The sequence below is a fragment of the Cynoglossus semilaevis genome, chromosome 13 (assembly GCF_000523025.1).
Source record: "Cynoglossus semilaevis isolate Cse_v1.0 chromosome 13, Cse_v1.0, whole genome shotgun sequence".
In the NCBI taxonomy this organism is placed as follows: Eukaryota; Metazoa; Chordata; class Actinopteri; order Pleuronectiformes; family Cynoglossidae; genus Cynoglossus; species Cynoglossus semilaevis.
Genome location: NC_024319.1, coordinates 11094477 through 11111530, shown reverse-complemented (window position 1 = coordinate 11111530; position 17054 = coordinate 11094477). Strand labels below are relative to the sequence as shown.

Below are 17054 nucleotides of genomic sequence, written 5' to 3'. Positions count from 1 at the left end.
AAGCTCTGTCTGTTTTCTTTTTCTTTTTAAAAAAAAAATATATACAAAGAAGGAACTTTCCAATGGGAAGAATGAGTTTGAAAAATTCAATGGATTTTTTTTTTTTTTTTAATGTCTTGGAACGTTAACTTAACTTAACTTTTTCCTGTACATTGTAATGTACCTGAATAGTTGACCAAACATACTCTAGATGACCAGATATCTCATTCTCATTGTTATATTGTTTTTAAACACATTGAATTAATTTTCTGACAGTTTCCAAAAGTATAAGATAAATTACCACCCACTTTTTTCCTTCCCGGCTCAGAAGGCAGAATTCATTCACCCATGAACATGTTCTCTTCAAACTATTGACCACACAACTACAGGCCTCACCATTTAAGAAGCGTTTCAATCTTTCAGTTTTTTTATGTCCAATATGAAAACATACTTTGTGAGAATATTGATTATTATTTACAATAATTATATTCAATTTTACTGCAGGGTTAAATACGATTTAGAAAACATAAAAATGATAACATTTTGTTAATAATTGAAGGTCTCTCTTTCCCATGTGATTCTTTTGGCTAATTTTGGCTCATTTTCCACTTTGATTTTTATGGGAAAAATATAACATGTTACATTGCATGTAAAAAAAAATCAATGCTTTTTTAATCCCAGTCTTCATAACCTCCCCTTGGTTTTTGTTTGTCTTTTTGTCTTTTCTTTTGTCCAACTCTAAATCAGATTTTTACTCCTACATGCTGAGAGTTTGATGTCCAGTTGACAGTTTAACTTGTTGCCAGAATCACTTAGGTGAAACTGTCGTTTATTTCAGGTTAACAAGATAATTCTGTGTCTCCAAAAAGCCAGTCAGCAATCTGTGGTTAAGTTCTCTCTGCTGCGATGACGAAGCTATAATACACTTCCTGTGTCCCAGACGGTCAAGCATGACTCAATCCAGTCAGAACCATGCCAATTAGACTCCTTAACTAGCATTTAATTACCACTCTGAAGACACTGATGGCCCATTAATTAGCAGGACATTAACGGCACTGATTGTTCATTAACAGCAGAGCATATTAGAGAGCAGATAAGACCCGAATGTAATGGACTCTGGTGGAGGAGAGGAAAGCCGAAACTGCCTTCACTACCCTTTAGTGACCAGCATGTGGCACAGTGATGTGACTGGAGCCTTTTAACAGAAACACTCAGTCTCAAGGCTGGACTGTGTCACAAACATATAGCACATATATTTGTATATGTCATACATACTGTATATATATTTATCCAGCTTCATCATATATTTATTTTGTCATGTCAACATAAGAGCATTGTTTATATATACATATAATTATATAATTATATAATTTTCTATATATGTATTTGTATATATTATACATATATCTACATATGAAATATATAGATGTCATTTACATTCATATGTTTATATATATACTATATATAAATATATGCAAATATTTCTAAGAATGAAACAATTAAAATATTATTATTTGGCTTATATTCTTTAATCACTCAACACACTGAAAACGCTGATAATCAAGTTATCATTTCCCAAAGTGACACAGTGTCAGCACCGAAAAGGCAAATAAATAAAACAGTATTTAAAAAAAAAAACTTGCCAAGAGAGAAAATAGTTTTTAATGATTCATAGACAGAAATGAGGGGAAAAAGTCACAGGCACACAGTGTTATTTAAAAAAAAAAACTCTCTCTTGGGGACATGCTGATTCAGTCAGATTGAAGGTTTGTGTTTGTCTATCCTGATCTGTCTTGGCCTGGTCTGTGTCAGTCCACTGTGGTCGTTCCCTGGGGAAGGAACGTTCTCTGACTCCTCATTTCACACTTCATTTACCTCCACGCTCTCCAAAAACACTAAGTGTGCATCAGAGAGAAGATGTGCATGTCTGTGTGTGTGTGTGTGTGTGTGTATGCATTTTTAGGCTCATTCCCAGTGTATTATATAAGTCCATGTTGACTTGTGTTGTCTGATGTCTTGCAGGGACAAATCACACACACATGCCTAAGAGGTAAATGATAGTGTCTAAGACGACGGCTCGTATCTGCAGGAGTCGATGGCTGTTGCATTGTTTTCTGAGGGCAAGAACTGTAGAGCAGGAGGCAGAGTGGACCGGAGCCCAGCTCTCATGCACAGTGATATAAATGGATGAAGGCTTTAGACACACACCGGACAAACACACAGACACACTACTCACACACACTAAGTCTGTAACTGTTGTTTGACTTCTGAAGTCAGTGCAATTACTTCCTTCCTCACTCTGAAGAGTATCTGCTGTATGATTATGGCTGGGGAACACAGAGAATGTGTGTGTGTGTGTGTGTGAGAGAGAGAGAGAGAGAGAGAGAGGGCGAGAATCCCACTGCTCCTGTAGTATCATTATAAACTCACTTTATACAGCAGCTCTGGTACAGAGGATTTTACTGCCAATAATTGGCCTTTATTTAAAATGTAATTTTACTTTGGTGTTTTCTTTATTTTCTCCGGTACTATGAAAGTAACAGTAAAAACGTCATTGGTTACTGTATGTGTTTATAAAAGGAAGACATAAAAACGATTATTTAATTTAATGAAATTCACAGGCATCAGACGGAGAATAGGCTTTTGCTGCTGAGCTGGTGATAAAACATCTGGTCGGATGTTTTATCACACTTTCAGTGACACACACACACTCACTCACACACCTGAAAGCATACAAATCAAGGGCTGACATGTAATGGTTTTTAAACACAGTGAAGCATTGAGTTGCATGACCAGCAGTATGTGTGATTGCATGAGCACTATCATTACACCAGCACACACACACACACACACTCACACACACACACCATGGTAGGTATGAATAGATGGTCTGTCTCAGAAAGGTAAGATTGGTTCCATCTGATGCAGGGAAGGTTGTGGGGTCACATCCTCTCTATTACATTTCTGTCTGTCCGGTGAGACTGGATTCACCAGACTGTCTGCTCTGAAGGAGACAGATAATCTGAGCAGAAGAGAACATGGATGGATGGATGATAGATAGATAGGTAGATAGATAGATAGATAGATAGATAGATAGATAGATAGATAGATAGATAGATAGATAGATAGATAGATAGATAGATAGATAGATAGATAGATAGATCTGGGTTTGACTAGATATAGTCTCTGGTCAAAGGTTTGAGTATCTTTTGCTAAAAACTACAACTGTAGGGTTCAGTGGAATTGAATTGAATACATTTAGTATATATGTATTCTACATACTTTATATATTTAGTTTCCTAAATATATTATGTCTGATGTATCATTTATTAAAACCAACTTAAGTAAATTGAACATTGATTGTCAAGAGAGGCCAAGGCATCCAATGGGAAGACAGGATTCAGTGAACCAGTAGCGCCCTCATTGCTCTCTACAGAGACAGCTCACATATGTGTGTAGCGGGCCAGGACGGAGTGGACGGTAATCCAAACATACAGTACATGGACAAAGATAGATGGAAAAGGATAGAGAGAGTGACAGAAGACTTATCAGTCAGGGACCACAGCAGAGTATTACACCTTCAGCCAACAACGGCCGAGACGCAGTGGAGACAGGAAAGGAGGGGAGATAGAAGTGGACAGGACAGGAAGGAAAGGACAGCAGGGAAGGACAGAGAGGAGACGGTAATGTGGCCCACTGAAGGACAATCATTGTCTATCAACATGAAGAATTACCTTTCTCTCTGGCCCTGGTGCCCACATGAGAGCACATGCACACACATACACACACACGGGGACAAGCTCACCTGTGACGGGACACTGATTGAATCTTCAGTGGGATTAACAAGGATTTAGCCCAGTGTAATGATATCTGAATGAGTTGATTAGCTATCTGATGACAAAGTGCCGTTTGACCTCCAACAGCCCAAGAACAACTGGTATCTCATCACATCATCACAGGCGGACAGCGGACTAATATACACCCTCCTTGAGGCTGTGACCACTCTTTTCTTCTATCTTTCTTTTCTTCCTTGGTGTTTTTAACATTAGCATTAGCGCTACTGGCTTTTACTCGCTGGCCTTAGATATTTGTGAAGAATACTGCAGTTACTCTGCTGCCTAGGTTCTAGTTCTGTGCATCCATGTATTATTGGAAAAGCAGTACTTGATGAATAGAACATTTCATATACTTTGTAATTATTGTTTTGGGATTTGTTTTTTTGTTTGTTTGTTTGTTTTTTGGAATGATGATGATTCCAAAAACTGGCAAATATTTCCAAAGGAGTCTGGAGTTCCCATAGTCATTTCTAATTTTAAGAAGAAAAATATTTGGATGTATAAAATATATTGAAATTTAAATTTTCCATTATTTATTTTCTGCAGGTTTTCAAATATCAGTTGTGTAATTGACTTAATTAAATCCAAATGTGTATTACATTTAATGTGACACTGATTCTACTATTATATGAACATCCAGTGTGTGAAAGTGTACTGAGTTAAGGACATTAAAAATTAAGTACAAATACACCATTACGAAGGTACGTATATAAAACAATGGCTTCGTGTTAAACCTGAGTAAAATCGAGTTTTCATCACTGCACTGATCACTCACTGTGTAGACTTAAAGGCTTTTCATTGATTGATGCATGAGCAGTTCACCAAGATTACATGAGAGAACCAGGGAGCGCTCGTTCATGGCCTTCATGGCTCTGAAGACTCCTGAAGGGAAAAGCATGGACTTGTGTTGGCGGTAACAATAAAGGGACTGCAGAAGTGGTTTTCTTTCTTCAGTGTGTTGTTTTCAACAAATATTTTCAGGTGTGTTTCAAACAAACAAGACTAAGAATAAATGTGTCTGTTGAAGCTGCTTTTCGACAGATTCAGACTGATATATTGTGTATTTTGTTAACAGCCAGTAGAGCTTTTGTTCTGCTGTTCCGATAGGTCAGAAACATAAATATGAAATTCCCCCTGCTGGCGCAGCAGGTACTACAGATAGTCCATCGATCAGTTTACTAGAGTCTGTGGTGAGCCACTCTAATATCTCTTCTTTGACATAATACTGTAGTTCTCAATGATCACGCATTTTAGAAGCAGTGCTTCCCAAAATGTGGGGTGGGGACCCTCTGGGAGCACAAGAGTATTATGTACACAGCAAATATTCATATTTTTTTTATTTGTGCCACGTTAAGAAATACTGAGCTGAAATGGATGTTGGTTTAAAAAGCTCTGCTCACTGTCTGTTCAGATGGCTCTGTTTACAATAAGGAACGTTTGATTTTATTTATCTTCATTTTTAATATTTTGAATTTTTTTTAATCTGGAGTTGTATTGCCTAAAGCTCACATGAGTCAAACTCAGGCCCAGGGGCCAAATCTGGTCCGCAGTGCTCCATATAGTGGCAGGATTTGTAGTATTAGTGGTGTATGCACTGTTATAGCACATACACTTTTAAACTTGTTTTGTTGTTGTTGTTGATATACAGTACTTTACGACTACTAAACATACTATCAAGTTGACAATTCTAGTGTTTAACAAAAGTCAGATGTTCAATCACAGCTTCCTGGTTGTACTGTTGTAAGTCATGGATCTGAGGTGGACTTTTGACTTCCTGCCCAAAGTACTTTTGCAAGTTGAATGTAGCGTACATGTGTAGGTCCAAAGGCCTTGGTGGAAAGTAGTCCTGGAAATACTGCATGCACCGGGAAAGTGAGAGAAGCCATATAATTACTGTCTGTAGGCATTATACAGCACAGATGCCATCTCCATCATCACTAAAATGTGACAGTGACAAAAACCTGAGGGCAGACTGCACCTAAATGAGCTCCAAGATGACATTAGTTCACAGAGTTTGTCTCCCTGGTGCAGCAGAAAGTTGCCCAGAGAAGTTCAGCAAAGTATAAACATGCAAACAAAATCGACAGAGGAGCCACTCGTTGATTGGTGTTTTCACTCTCAGGAAAATACATCCTGTGCAGTGCTCGAGGTGCCAAACCTTCCATCAAAGACAGATGAGTCATTTAAAAACACACCCCAATCAGTTTCTTAATGATGGTTATTATATGGTTGAGCTGTAGGCCTAAATTGCTTACATCCATCCCTGTGACTGAATTAAAATTAGTAATGATTGTCACTGGCCTGTCGTAGTCTGTGTGTTGTTCATATGCTGTTTGTAATGTATTGTTAGGTTTGCTGTCAGCTGACACTTTTACCAATGTCAGCTTGAAATACTGTCGAGATGGAAGTGTTCATAATATGTTATTATGTGGATTTTATATAAATAATAAGGCACACACTTCACTTGTTAGTGCTGACATTAATCCAGTTATTAGTGATCATCAGTTTAGCTAGTAGGCAGATGGCAGTAAGACATGTGACTGGACACTTCTTGTATCAATGGTTTTGATCAGATACACACACTTACAGCAGGACCCCCATAGTTTCTTGATTAATGTCCCTCATGCATGTTTTTCCCCCAGACAATGTGAACAAATATTCTTTTAGTTTAACCTTTACATTGACAAAATCTGTAATGGTCATTTTTTTTAACATTTGTATATAATCTAGGTCACGGCTCTCTAACCCATGGGTCCTGAGCCACATATGAGTATTTTCTCATCTACGGTTTTAAACTAGTCTGGCAAAGGCAGAAAAGTAAACTGATTTTACATCTTACACTAAATTTTTAGCTGCCTTGCTAGTAGGCAAAAAACAAGGTTTTTGAGGGGTGAGGGTCTGTTTGTATTTTAATGACTTTGTATTGAAAGTTAAACCCTCTCGATCTCGCACTCCTTCAGTGAAATAACGCTCGCTGCAAGACCGGTATGAGCAGAGTTTTGGCGCACTCATGTGGTGAAATGGCGTAACTGCATGGACAGGTGTGAACCTGCAGGATCTGTGGTCCGCAGGTTGTCACCCGATGACAAACAGCTCATATACCGTATGTTAGTCGATATTTCCATCGTTATTCCCACGGCAGCAAACAGATGAACGTGATTCTGCTGTCCTGCGGTGGACACAGAGATGCTTGCAGCTGCACACAGACACTCTCTATTGGATCGTGTGCTTGTGTAGCAGAAAGCCCAGGCGCTGTTCATTAATCATTGCGTTGAGGTTTTGATACAACAGAAGGAATGGAAAGGCTGGCCTGTCTCTCATAGATATACTATAGTGCCTTCATCAGCTTCACCACAGGCCAGGGCTGGAGAAGTTCCACTAGTGACTACACGGTCTTAGTCGTATGCACAAGCGCCTGACTTGTGTGTCAATGGAACTTGTAACAGTGTCAGTCGTTAGTGTTTTTATTCCGAAAAAAGATCTTAAAAGAAATAACAAAATAAATATCTGCGTATCCTTTATGTTATTCTAAACACTTTTTCAATCTGAGATTTCAGGTTTGGGGGTTTGGTGATTTTATTGCGTGTCTTTATTGCGAGTGGAACTGGAACTCATTCATCAAGTTGGCGAAAAATGGCATGAAATATACTGTGGAAATAACTCTGTTCTGATGTCAAGTAAGATTAATGATATGCCATCACTGCACAAACTGGGGAGAAATTAAACACTGTGTCAAATGCAGTTGTTGAAGAAACAAATTACATTTACAATAATATCACATTTACATTTGGGAATTTCTTTTTTTTTTTTAATCCAGCTGTAGTCCAGCTACATTTGCAGGCAATACTTTGCTATGTTGCTAAGTTTGTGCTGAAAAACACAAAGAAGAAACGTGAGTTTAAAAAGTAAAAATGAACAAAGAAAGAAGAAAAAATGTGATTATTAATTCTTCTTTAAGTCAAATAAAATGTGGAACTTTGTCACCTTAAAAACAGAAGATACATTTGTTCTTTTAACAAACTATTCACAGAAATGTCACTCTTAAAGTGAAATGGATTTATACAGATGTGTGTTGTTGAAAAACAGACACTGATATTGGACACAGTGAATCACATTTTAATAAATAACCTGTATCATTATATTTCAGTTCCTATCAAAGCAATTATTAATTGATGGTTGGTTTATCAAAAAGACAAAATAAACGAGTACAGAATTGATTATCACAGTAACATTTAAGACTCAATCAGCATCTCAGCTGCTCATGTTCTCAAAGACGTGTAAGAAAGACTCGAGTCCAGCTCTAGTTTGATTCGATACTAAGGTCCAGTCCTTAGTCTGCATTCAGGGTACGATACATGTCGCCTTCCGTAGCGCCAGGTAACCAGTAACAACATCAGTGGGCAAAAGGCGAATGTAAGAGAACTCCTCAGATGATGTGAAGCGTAGTTTGGTCTGAGGGTCTGTGTAGTTTGCCTTAAGGAGGACATAATTATTCAGGTTGTGTTTTTACACCGAGTGACCTACAGCACTTAACTGGAGACTCACCGGAAGTCCAGAGATGTCCGAGTATTTTTTGGCTGGTTTCAAAGAAGGAGGGGCGTCGATGCTGTAATCTAAAAAGAAACAAATATATTTTAAATGTTTTTTGTTTCTTGAGAGGCTAACAATTTTTATACAATCCCGTTTCAAGATCTGAACATTTATTCTTAGGACCAAATTAAATTTTAACGATTTACTTTGAATGAGCCCTTATGACAAACTCTATATACAACCATTTAAATGTATCAGTCAACTGAAACCCATCATTAGAATACACCCTGTGAATAAATGTATTATTTTTTGCATTTAACAACAAAGGTATTACCTAAGTATAAACCTTATTGTGAATAAAAATGTAGAACACTGTCTCGTGTGTGAAAAAAAAAATTGTACTAGTCCCTCACAGTTGGGATCATTGAGCTTCCAGGGTAACGTCCGCTCCAAAGCCAGAATCTGTTTCAGATTTTTCCACGTCCGGTTCTTTTTGCCTGCTGCTGCTCCTCCAATCCCAGAATGCTGATTGAGACAAAAATAGAGGACAGACACTGAGCAAAAAGGCGAACAAGCAGATAAATTTAGCCGTGTTTGGACACAGACGCTCACCATAAACGTGGGGTCCTTGAATGGGGGAGGTTTTGCTGCGGGCTCTGAGGTGACCGTTTGACCGCTGTCTAACGATCCAACTGCTTTAACCTCTGCCACGGTCTCCACTACTGGAACCTAAAAGGCGAGGTAGGAGGTAGGAGAAAATAGCGATAAGACTGAAAGTCCTACAGCAGTTAAATACACATTAAAATGATTGTTTAAGAAAGGTCAAGATTTGGTTTAAAGTAATATTTAGGAAATTGAGTTACGGTAGTTAAGATAAGGAGAAGGTGTATTTTCATAAAGTGTAATGTTTATGTAACAGACTAAAGAATGCATTATTTCTATGTGACTAGCTCAAACAAACACCAGTGTGTGCGTGTGTCGTCACCTGACTCGGTGGTGTCGGTATCACCGTCTGCGGGGATTTCTTCTTCTTGCTGCCGTTCCCGGTGGACTGCGGTACGGCTGAAACCGCCGGACTGCCCGGACGTTTCTTTCCCCGCAGAGCTGCAGAGCTGGCCGCCACCGGCTGCGCCCTGATGGTTATGGGTATTTGGGAGGCCATTTGTTGTAAGAAAACGATAAACTCGTCGTTAAATAACGCCACGAAAACTTATTTTCACTCAAAAATTAGACTTAGCTAGACCATAAAACAGTAAACATTGTCTGACCCGGACATGAAAGATTTCACTTCCGGCGACTTTAAATAAACATTATTTATCTTTTGTTTTCCATTAACATTCGTCTGTAATGTTCTTTGAGATTATACTATAGCATTAATAGCACAACAGTTTATTGTATTACATTTAAAATTCAGTAAATTACGAAGGGAAAATAAATAGCATGTCCACGATTTTTTTGTATTTCAGTTTTAGACACAATTTGAAACCGGCCAATATACTTAACGTAAATCAATGTATTTAGCATAATTTCGTAATAATATTAATACCATATATGTTTGATTTCCTATTACCAATAATGACAACTACAATAACAGCGTGGTCGTTAACTTCTGCTCCACTGATATATTGGTTACTTGTAGTTTTGCTGCCACCGTGTGTTTAAACAGGATTTAAAATTAAACTTAACTCAGGACTATGGGTTTTTATTTTGATAATTTTTATCATTTCATTTATTTAAAGCAGCATGATAGAGTTTTATATTTTTGATAAATTGTAGAGTCCCAATAATGTGAAAGGGAATTGTAGAGGTACCGTTTTGGGGGTCCTCTACTACTTTACCTAGCAGTATGTATGTATATATTCCCATTCTCTTCTAAAATGTAAACGTTTTAGACTAACTGTTGTTCAACCTTTGTTGTTAATTTTGAGGAATATGTGAACTTGTAGCTTTGCTAGAGCTGAGAAAGTCTCAGAGATCAGAGTAGATTTATTTTTAGCAAAACCACAAGTCAACTTACAACTGCCATATCCGTTACGTTTCGAAGCCCACTGGGTTAAAAAACAACCTGTGTAACAAAAGTTTATAAAGTTAAATAAGTTAGTCCTGATTGTCAGAATAACTACAGACAGTGTGACTTTCTGCTATCTTGTATCTAGTGCCTGGGGAGGTTCAGGTTTATGTACATGTAAATGCATTGCTTGTCTCTCGGTTACAAACACCTTTGAAGTTAGCGTGCCTCTGGCGTATCTATCAATCTGCACTACTCCACCACGGTGGGCCCTGTCAGCATCTTCACACAATACAGATTCAACACGGGGGCATATCAGCTGAATACTGCTTGTCTAAGGGATGAGGAAGCGTGAGGGGTTGCATTCAGGAAACACATTTTACTGCAGTTGTCTGTGTCCTTGTCCAGTCTGTCAGTGACTAGAGAAACAACACTTGCTGATTAAAATGCTGATTTAGACGTACTGTAGGTCTCTTACCAATATCCCATTCATATTTCAGCACTGGCCTACTGCTGTTGCCAGCTACATGAATAAAGTAAACAGAATGGAGTATAAAGTTCACTGTAGAAACTGTGAGTGAGCTCAGTTACAGACAGACATGAATGTTTTATGGGTGAAGATATAGTCCTTTTAAACTATAAGGCGTACACATATCTCGCCTTATGACACACTTCTTTCAAAAAACACTTCAGAGCAGATTAGTGCAGTCATTCTAGGGATATTGAACTTTGCCCAACTACCTGAGGCTTACAACACTTAGGTAGCACTTAGGTAGAGGTTTCCCTGGCTCCTAATCAAGGTAAGCTGTTCTCAGCTGTCCGTTACCCACTTAAAACTGTCAAGTTGATACTGGAAGCAACAGACAACAGTTTGAACAAGGTTTGCCTTTGTCTAACATTTAAACACAGATAGCATTTGAATACAACTTTGAAGATATATAAAGGTTGATTGCTCTGCTCTGGTGAATCCCTTTGCAATGGCTCCTTGTACAGGATGATATTGCTTCCTTTCTTACCGACCGCTAATTGATGATGTTTTGCTTTAGTTTTTTAGCTCATTGCTAACAAAACATAATGACACTGTCCTCTTTTACCTAAGATCAGGTGTGAAATTTCCAGTGGCAGCGTTACAGTAGCAGGAGCCGTGTTGAAATTAGTATGCATTGTGTTTTTTTTCTGTGGTATAACAGGCAACACAAGTACAAGTAGCTTACGCTGTATAATTATAATACATAACTATAATAATCTAATAAGCTTGGAATGTTTTTGCAGTTATCAGGTATTTGTATTCAATGTAAAACATATTTCTTTTAAATGCTCTTCTGGTGTCAAAGGCTGCAGAATTCTCATCAGGATTTATGACAAGTTGACTTGTCAGCAAGACATTAAACCAGGGTTACATACAGTTTGTGTCAGTGTTTGGAATGGCAAGATATACTGTGGGAATGCATGCATGTGTTTAAACACTGCCCTGCGTGAAGACATTTGATAATGAGGTCATTAAATATGAATGAGTCTGTGTGAAGGATGACAAATGCGTGCAAGATAATGGTGCATGAATTATCTTCTCAAATTAGAGTACAAGTAAACTTTTAATGGGTTTTATGAGGTGAATGTGTGATACTAATATAAAACCAAGAACCTGAAGAAGAATTTCTTTGGTCCTTAAATCAAAACTTTTATGGTACTTGTCTGAAAGAGTTGAAGCTTTTATTCAGCAACTTTTTAGTAAATCAGTTAGATTCAATTCATACATTGGATTTATTGTTTCTAGAGATATAAGAAAAGACAAAAGATAAAGATTCACGTTTAATGTCTAACCCAGTGGAAAACAAACGTTTTCTACAGTCCTCTTCTTTAGATAGGACTATTGTTGAGTCCCCTGCTTCCAGAATACTTCCACAATGTTCATAATCTGACCTAGAATTAAAGACGTATTAAAATTCACATCTCAACTAAAGGGATAAATTATATTTTTTCTATCTGAGCAGGTAGAGAGTTGAGTAATAAAAATGATTTATAGCTTTTTACTAAATTATCATGTGGAACAGTGGATAATAATATTGCTGACACAAGCTGATTTGCCTGAGAAACTCCCAGCGGGTAGACTGACGTCTTTTTTTAATCATATATTGGGCACCGTGAATCATCCTCGGAATAAGACACTGACCTGCACACTGAGTCAAAGAAAAATCCATCCTTGTAGTAAAGTAAAAAGTAAAGTAAGTGGCTATGTCAGGGTTTTAGCACAGCCCAGCAATGGCAGCAGTGTTAACATTCCAAAGTGCTACTTCTACCGACAAGGAATTATAGCTGAAAATAACCGTCTGCGGTGAAGACCTTTAAACAGCTCGTCAACGGAGCAGGTAACGGTGGGCAGTACTGTTGACGTCACGTTTATGGCTGTTGACAGTCGGACATTTGCCATGGACGTGTGTCTGTTTTACTGCTTACATTTCAAATCCAACACTTGACACAAACAATCACTCAAATATTTCAAAACCTTCTGGACCCAAGTGTGCATCCTTAGCCCAGAACATTAATGCAGTTCACCTCTGTGACAATACAAGAGTACTTAGAATATTCAGAGATTTAAATCCTTAAATGTTTTACAAGCATTTCAGGGGTAACTCCGTGGAAACAAAGTAACCATAAAATTATTATACTTATTATATTCACTGCTGAACACAGCTGTACTGCATTGTTCCATAGTTTGAGTGCATGTAAAACTTTTTTTTTTAATAATAAGTAATAAGTAATTTACAACTCTACCTAAAATCATGAATGATGACTTTTGGTTTTCAAGGCTTGTTCCTACTTAGTATGCCAGACTCAAACATGTCTGAGACATCCTGTTATCATAGCTGACAGGCTGTTGTTAGGTTATTTCGGCTGGTTCAAGCTGGGCTGCGACAAAACTTTAATTACATCTTATTATCTCAATACATAAACAATTTATTTTAAAAACTTGGCATATACATTATTTCCCATGACATAACTTTATATTCCTGCATTTTTCTACTCTATAAAATTTCATTTTTTTATTTAGAAATTGATTCATGACAATGTTCAGTGTCTGACAATTACACAGTTAGTATGTGTATACTACAGTAATGACCTACAGTAACTGTAGGAACAGAGTGGTTACTACTGAATATAAAAAACATGGTACAAGGACTTGATATATATAATTATATGAACACAAATGATATGCTGATGTGTGAATTATTCCACAAATACTTGGAAATGTTCCTGGATTAGTTTTTTTTCTTTGAGACAAGCAGCAGTTGTCAGTGTGTCACCCAAGTGACCAACATGTTGGTCAATAATCTCAGAACATAACCTGATCAGTGTAGAGTTAGAGCTATAAAAATAAACATTACACAGTTTTGTAGAATATACTATGGTAGGGTGTCATTGCAATATCTCCCTTATAGTAGATTATTTGCCAAAAACGTTAAAAATATGGTTTTATAAAGATTAGTATGTAACCCACTTGCAGTACGTGCAAGACCCACCAGTGGGCCGCCGACCATACAGTGGGACCGAATCGTTGGCCACAATTCTGTTGCAAATTTCAAACTGGGAGTTCGGCCGCTTTAGTAAGCTCTCGGTTTTGTCTATACATGTTGCTACAAAATGTCTGTTATCTTCCTTATTTATTCCTAATTTACGCCACATACAAGACTTAAGCGAATTTAATTTGAAATATCGCCTTTCACATGTAGCTATGTGATGTCTGTAAAAAGGAAGTTACGGCTTTGGTCATAGTGTTCCATGTCACAGCAGCAGCAATACTACTCTACTCCCCTGCCTCCTCCTCTCTCCTCTTCTCTCCCATCTCCTTCAGTTCTCTGGCAGACAGACAGAGGCAGCTCTACGTAGAGAGGGGGAGCTCACACCGCACAGCTGTCGATGACCGAACCCACATTCTCACTGACGGTCTTTTCACATGGATGTCTCCTCTGACGCCGCTTTTTGACACACCGGGGTGTTCTCGTGGCCGCAATCCACGAGAACCAAATAAACCGCACCTTCGGCTTTCTACTTCAGTATTACCGATTTATCTCGGCGACAGGAGAACACAGCTTGCTCCCCCCTCTACTCTCTCTATCTCTGCCTCCACCATCATCGTTAGCTCGCTAAGCTAACCCGCTAACTTAGCTGTGACACTTTGAACCACATCGGCGTCATATCAGTTTCCTGCCTTCCTTCTCCTGCGCCACAGAGTCGGCGGATTGAGGACCCTCGTCTCCCCGGGTGAGTAATGTGTGAAAAACACAGTGACATTGCTGTGGTGGTGGCGGCGGCGGCGGTGGTTTGTGTCACGTTATGAACCGCAGGCTTGTTTCTGGTCGGTGAGGCAGTAACGGACTGGCGCCGTAGCAGAGTGCTCGTTGTTGACAGAAGCAGCCAAGCAACGGAGACGTGATGCCACTCACCATTTAACACTTTAAATGTCACTTTTATTTCTTTCTTACCGACCGCTAATTCATAACCCTTTGTCACTTACGAGCCAGTTTAATGTTAAAACACTACTTTTGTCGCCGGTGAGACTGAAGAACACTTACAGTCATGAATTGTCAGGTTGTGCTGAATGGGCCACTTCCATGTTAATAAACACATCACTTGCCGCATATTACTACAGCCAAATAAAATCTAGAATGTTTTGGGATAAGTAAAACTAAATGTTTAAGCCGAGTAAGGATACATTCTCCTGTCAGTCTTTGGACATTAGGCTCCGTTGTGTCATCACGACCTGGTAAGAGGAGCCGGATTCTCTACATTTAACCCCAGGTTCGGGCTTATTGTGTTTCTGTTGGGTTGTTTTAGCACAGTTTGAATCTATCGGCACCTATCAGTAGGTAGAGTGACTCAGATTCCAACAGAAACGTTGGGGATTCATCCTAGGCTGCACTAGTGTACATGCTGATGTGTCCCAGGGCAAGACACTCAACCACACTGGGTTTTAGCCACACAGTATGTAATGTGTACATTATTATTAAGTGCACACTCATATCCTTCTGATGAAACAGTTTCTGGCATAGTTCTGGTTCTTGAACCAAAAAAACTAAAGCAAGACCTGTGAAAAACATTAGAACACCATAGGGTCAGAGGGAATAAGATCCCAAAGCAGAGTCTAGGTTTCCTATATATGTGAAATATCTGAAGAGTGGATTGTGACCCAGGAGTAGTTGTTGGCACTATTTTATTCGAAAATACAGTTTTTGCTGAGCTTAGATTTTTAACTGCAGAAGGTTGCATTTATTAGATTGTATGTCATGTCTTCCTCTTATTCAAAGTATTGCTCGTTTCATCCCCCAAATCAATATTTTGTTAAAACTCCATCAGTCAACAGAGACAGTCCAATGACAGAGGCATTTTCAATCAACTGCTCATTTGACGACTTCCAGTATTTGAGGTATTCTGCCCCAGCCTTACACTTAGTTTGATTCAATTGAGGAGATAAAGCCTTAAGGCAGACCACAATCTTTTTACTTCAATGTGTAGATTTTAAGGGTCCTCCTCCTCATAGTCTCCTGTTAAACAGGGTCTTATCTTTTTCCCACATTATTCAGTCAATTACATGTTTTTTTTATTGGTTGGCAGCTGTGGGTATACAGCTGTATGTGGATGTATTTTAGTGACAGGAAAAGACTATCAGAATGAGTGACAGAAAAGAGAATGCATGAGTAAGTATGCAGCAATGGTGCTGTAATTATCCGAAGACATGAGTAAATTGATTTATTATCAATCCTGGATGAAGGAGCAGTGATAAAGAAGAGGAAATGAAGACGTAGGATTGTCGGGGAACCCGTTAAATGAACCTGTCATGTTCCTTAAAGGGGAGAGGAAGGAAGAGCATGTATTATTTATCGTCACTGTGTGTGGCTTTCATTGTGTCTGTGCAGTGGTTGAATAAGCTGTGTTGCTGTTAGCAAACTGATAAAAACCTCCTTTTCTACCTGTGGCTGTGGCTGTGGTGTTCTGACGCCTTACATGGCTTTAGTGTGTCATGACGAGGATCTATTGTCAGAGCTGTGACTCTGAAGTCAGTGCCGTGTTATTTCATGACTGTCTGCTGTAGCAGTGAAAGGAAATGAATCATGTTTGTTCATTTCAAGGCCATGGACTCGACCTGATATGTTTCCTGCGTTGTGCGTGCCACCACAGATGTATCTGCTTTTTTGCATGTCTCTCTGGTTGAATTGTCTTTTATCTTTGTATTGAGGACAGCTTGGGCATTAGGGATTATTTGGATTGTGACAGTAGCAGCTTTATGTTTTTAGCACGGATTTGCACACGTTAAACCATAACATGTAAATACATTTTGTTTCTGTTATATTCATACATCATGAATTGTATGACATCTCCATCGTGCTGAGATGATACTGAATTGTATTTTATAATCATGGTTAGAGATAACCTTTTCTCTTGCTATTAATTGTGTAAAAATGAAAGTGAAAGATATTCAGCCTGTGTGTAGTTTTTGAGCCAGTCTGTATGCCATCTAGAATTACTTCATTGCATTTATTGGTCTAGCTGATCTAGAACAATAGCTCTATTCTGACCCATGTCTCCGGAGAGAGGCAGCAGCATTCGGTGTTCCCGGCACTCTGTGTGCCAGCAAGGCTCGGTTTGGGATTGGGTTTCCACAGCCACCTGGAGCTTGGAGCACAGGAGTGCCATTGTTCCCTTTC

The 17054-nt window shown here is 38.6% G+C and overlaps 2 protein-coding genes across 3 annotated transcripts in view; one reads left to right on the top strand and one right to left on the bottom strand.

The window, feature by feature from the left end:
- Nucleotides 1–7373: 7373 nt before the first annotated feature.
- On the bottom strand, nt 7374–11811 carry ino80c (INO80 complex subunit C). Its single transcript, XM_008323620.3, has 5 exons — nt 9331–11811; nt 8958–9074; nt 8759–8870; nt 8361–8428; nt 7374–8288 (listed from the first exon to the last, which is right to left on the bottom strand). Exons 1-5 carry the CDS (start codon nt 9505–9507, stop codon nt 8157–8159), a joined length of 606 nt encoding a protein of 201 aa, XP_008321842.1. The 5' UTR covers nt 9508–11811; the 3' UTR covers nt 7374–8156.
- Nucleotides 11812–13627: 1816 nt separating this feature from the next.
- The window catches only part of LOC103388572 (polypeptide N-acetylgalactosaminyltransferase 1), a 42036-nt gene continuing 38609 nt past the window's right edge, over nt 13628–17054 (top strand). For both annotated transcript variants that reach the window (XM_008323619.3, XM_008323618.3), the window contains exon 1: nt 13628–14613. The gene's annotated coding sequence lies outside the window, so the exon portion shown is untranslated. The remainder of the gene's footprint in view (nt 14614–17054) is intronic.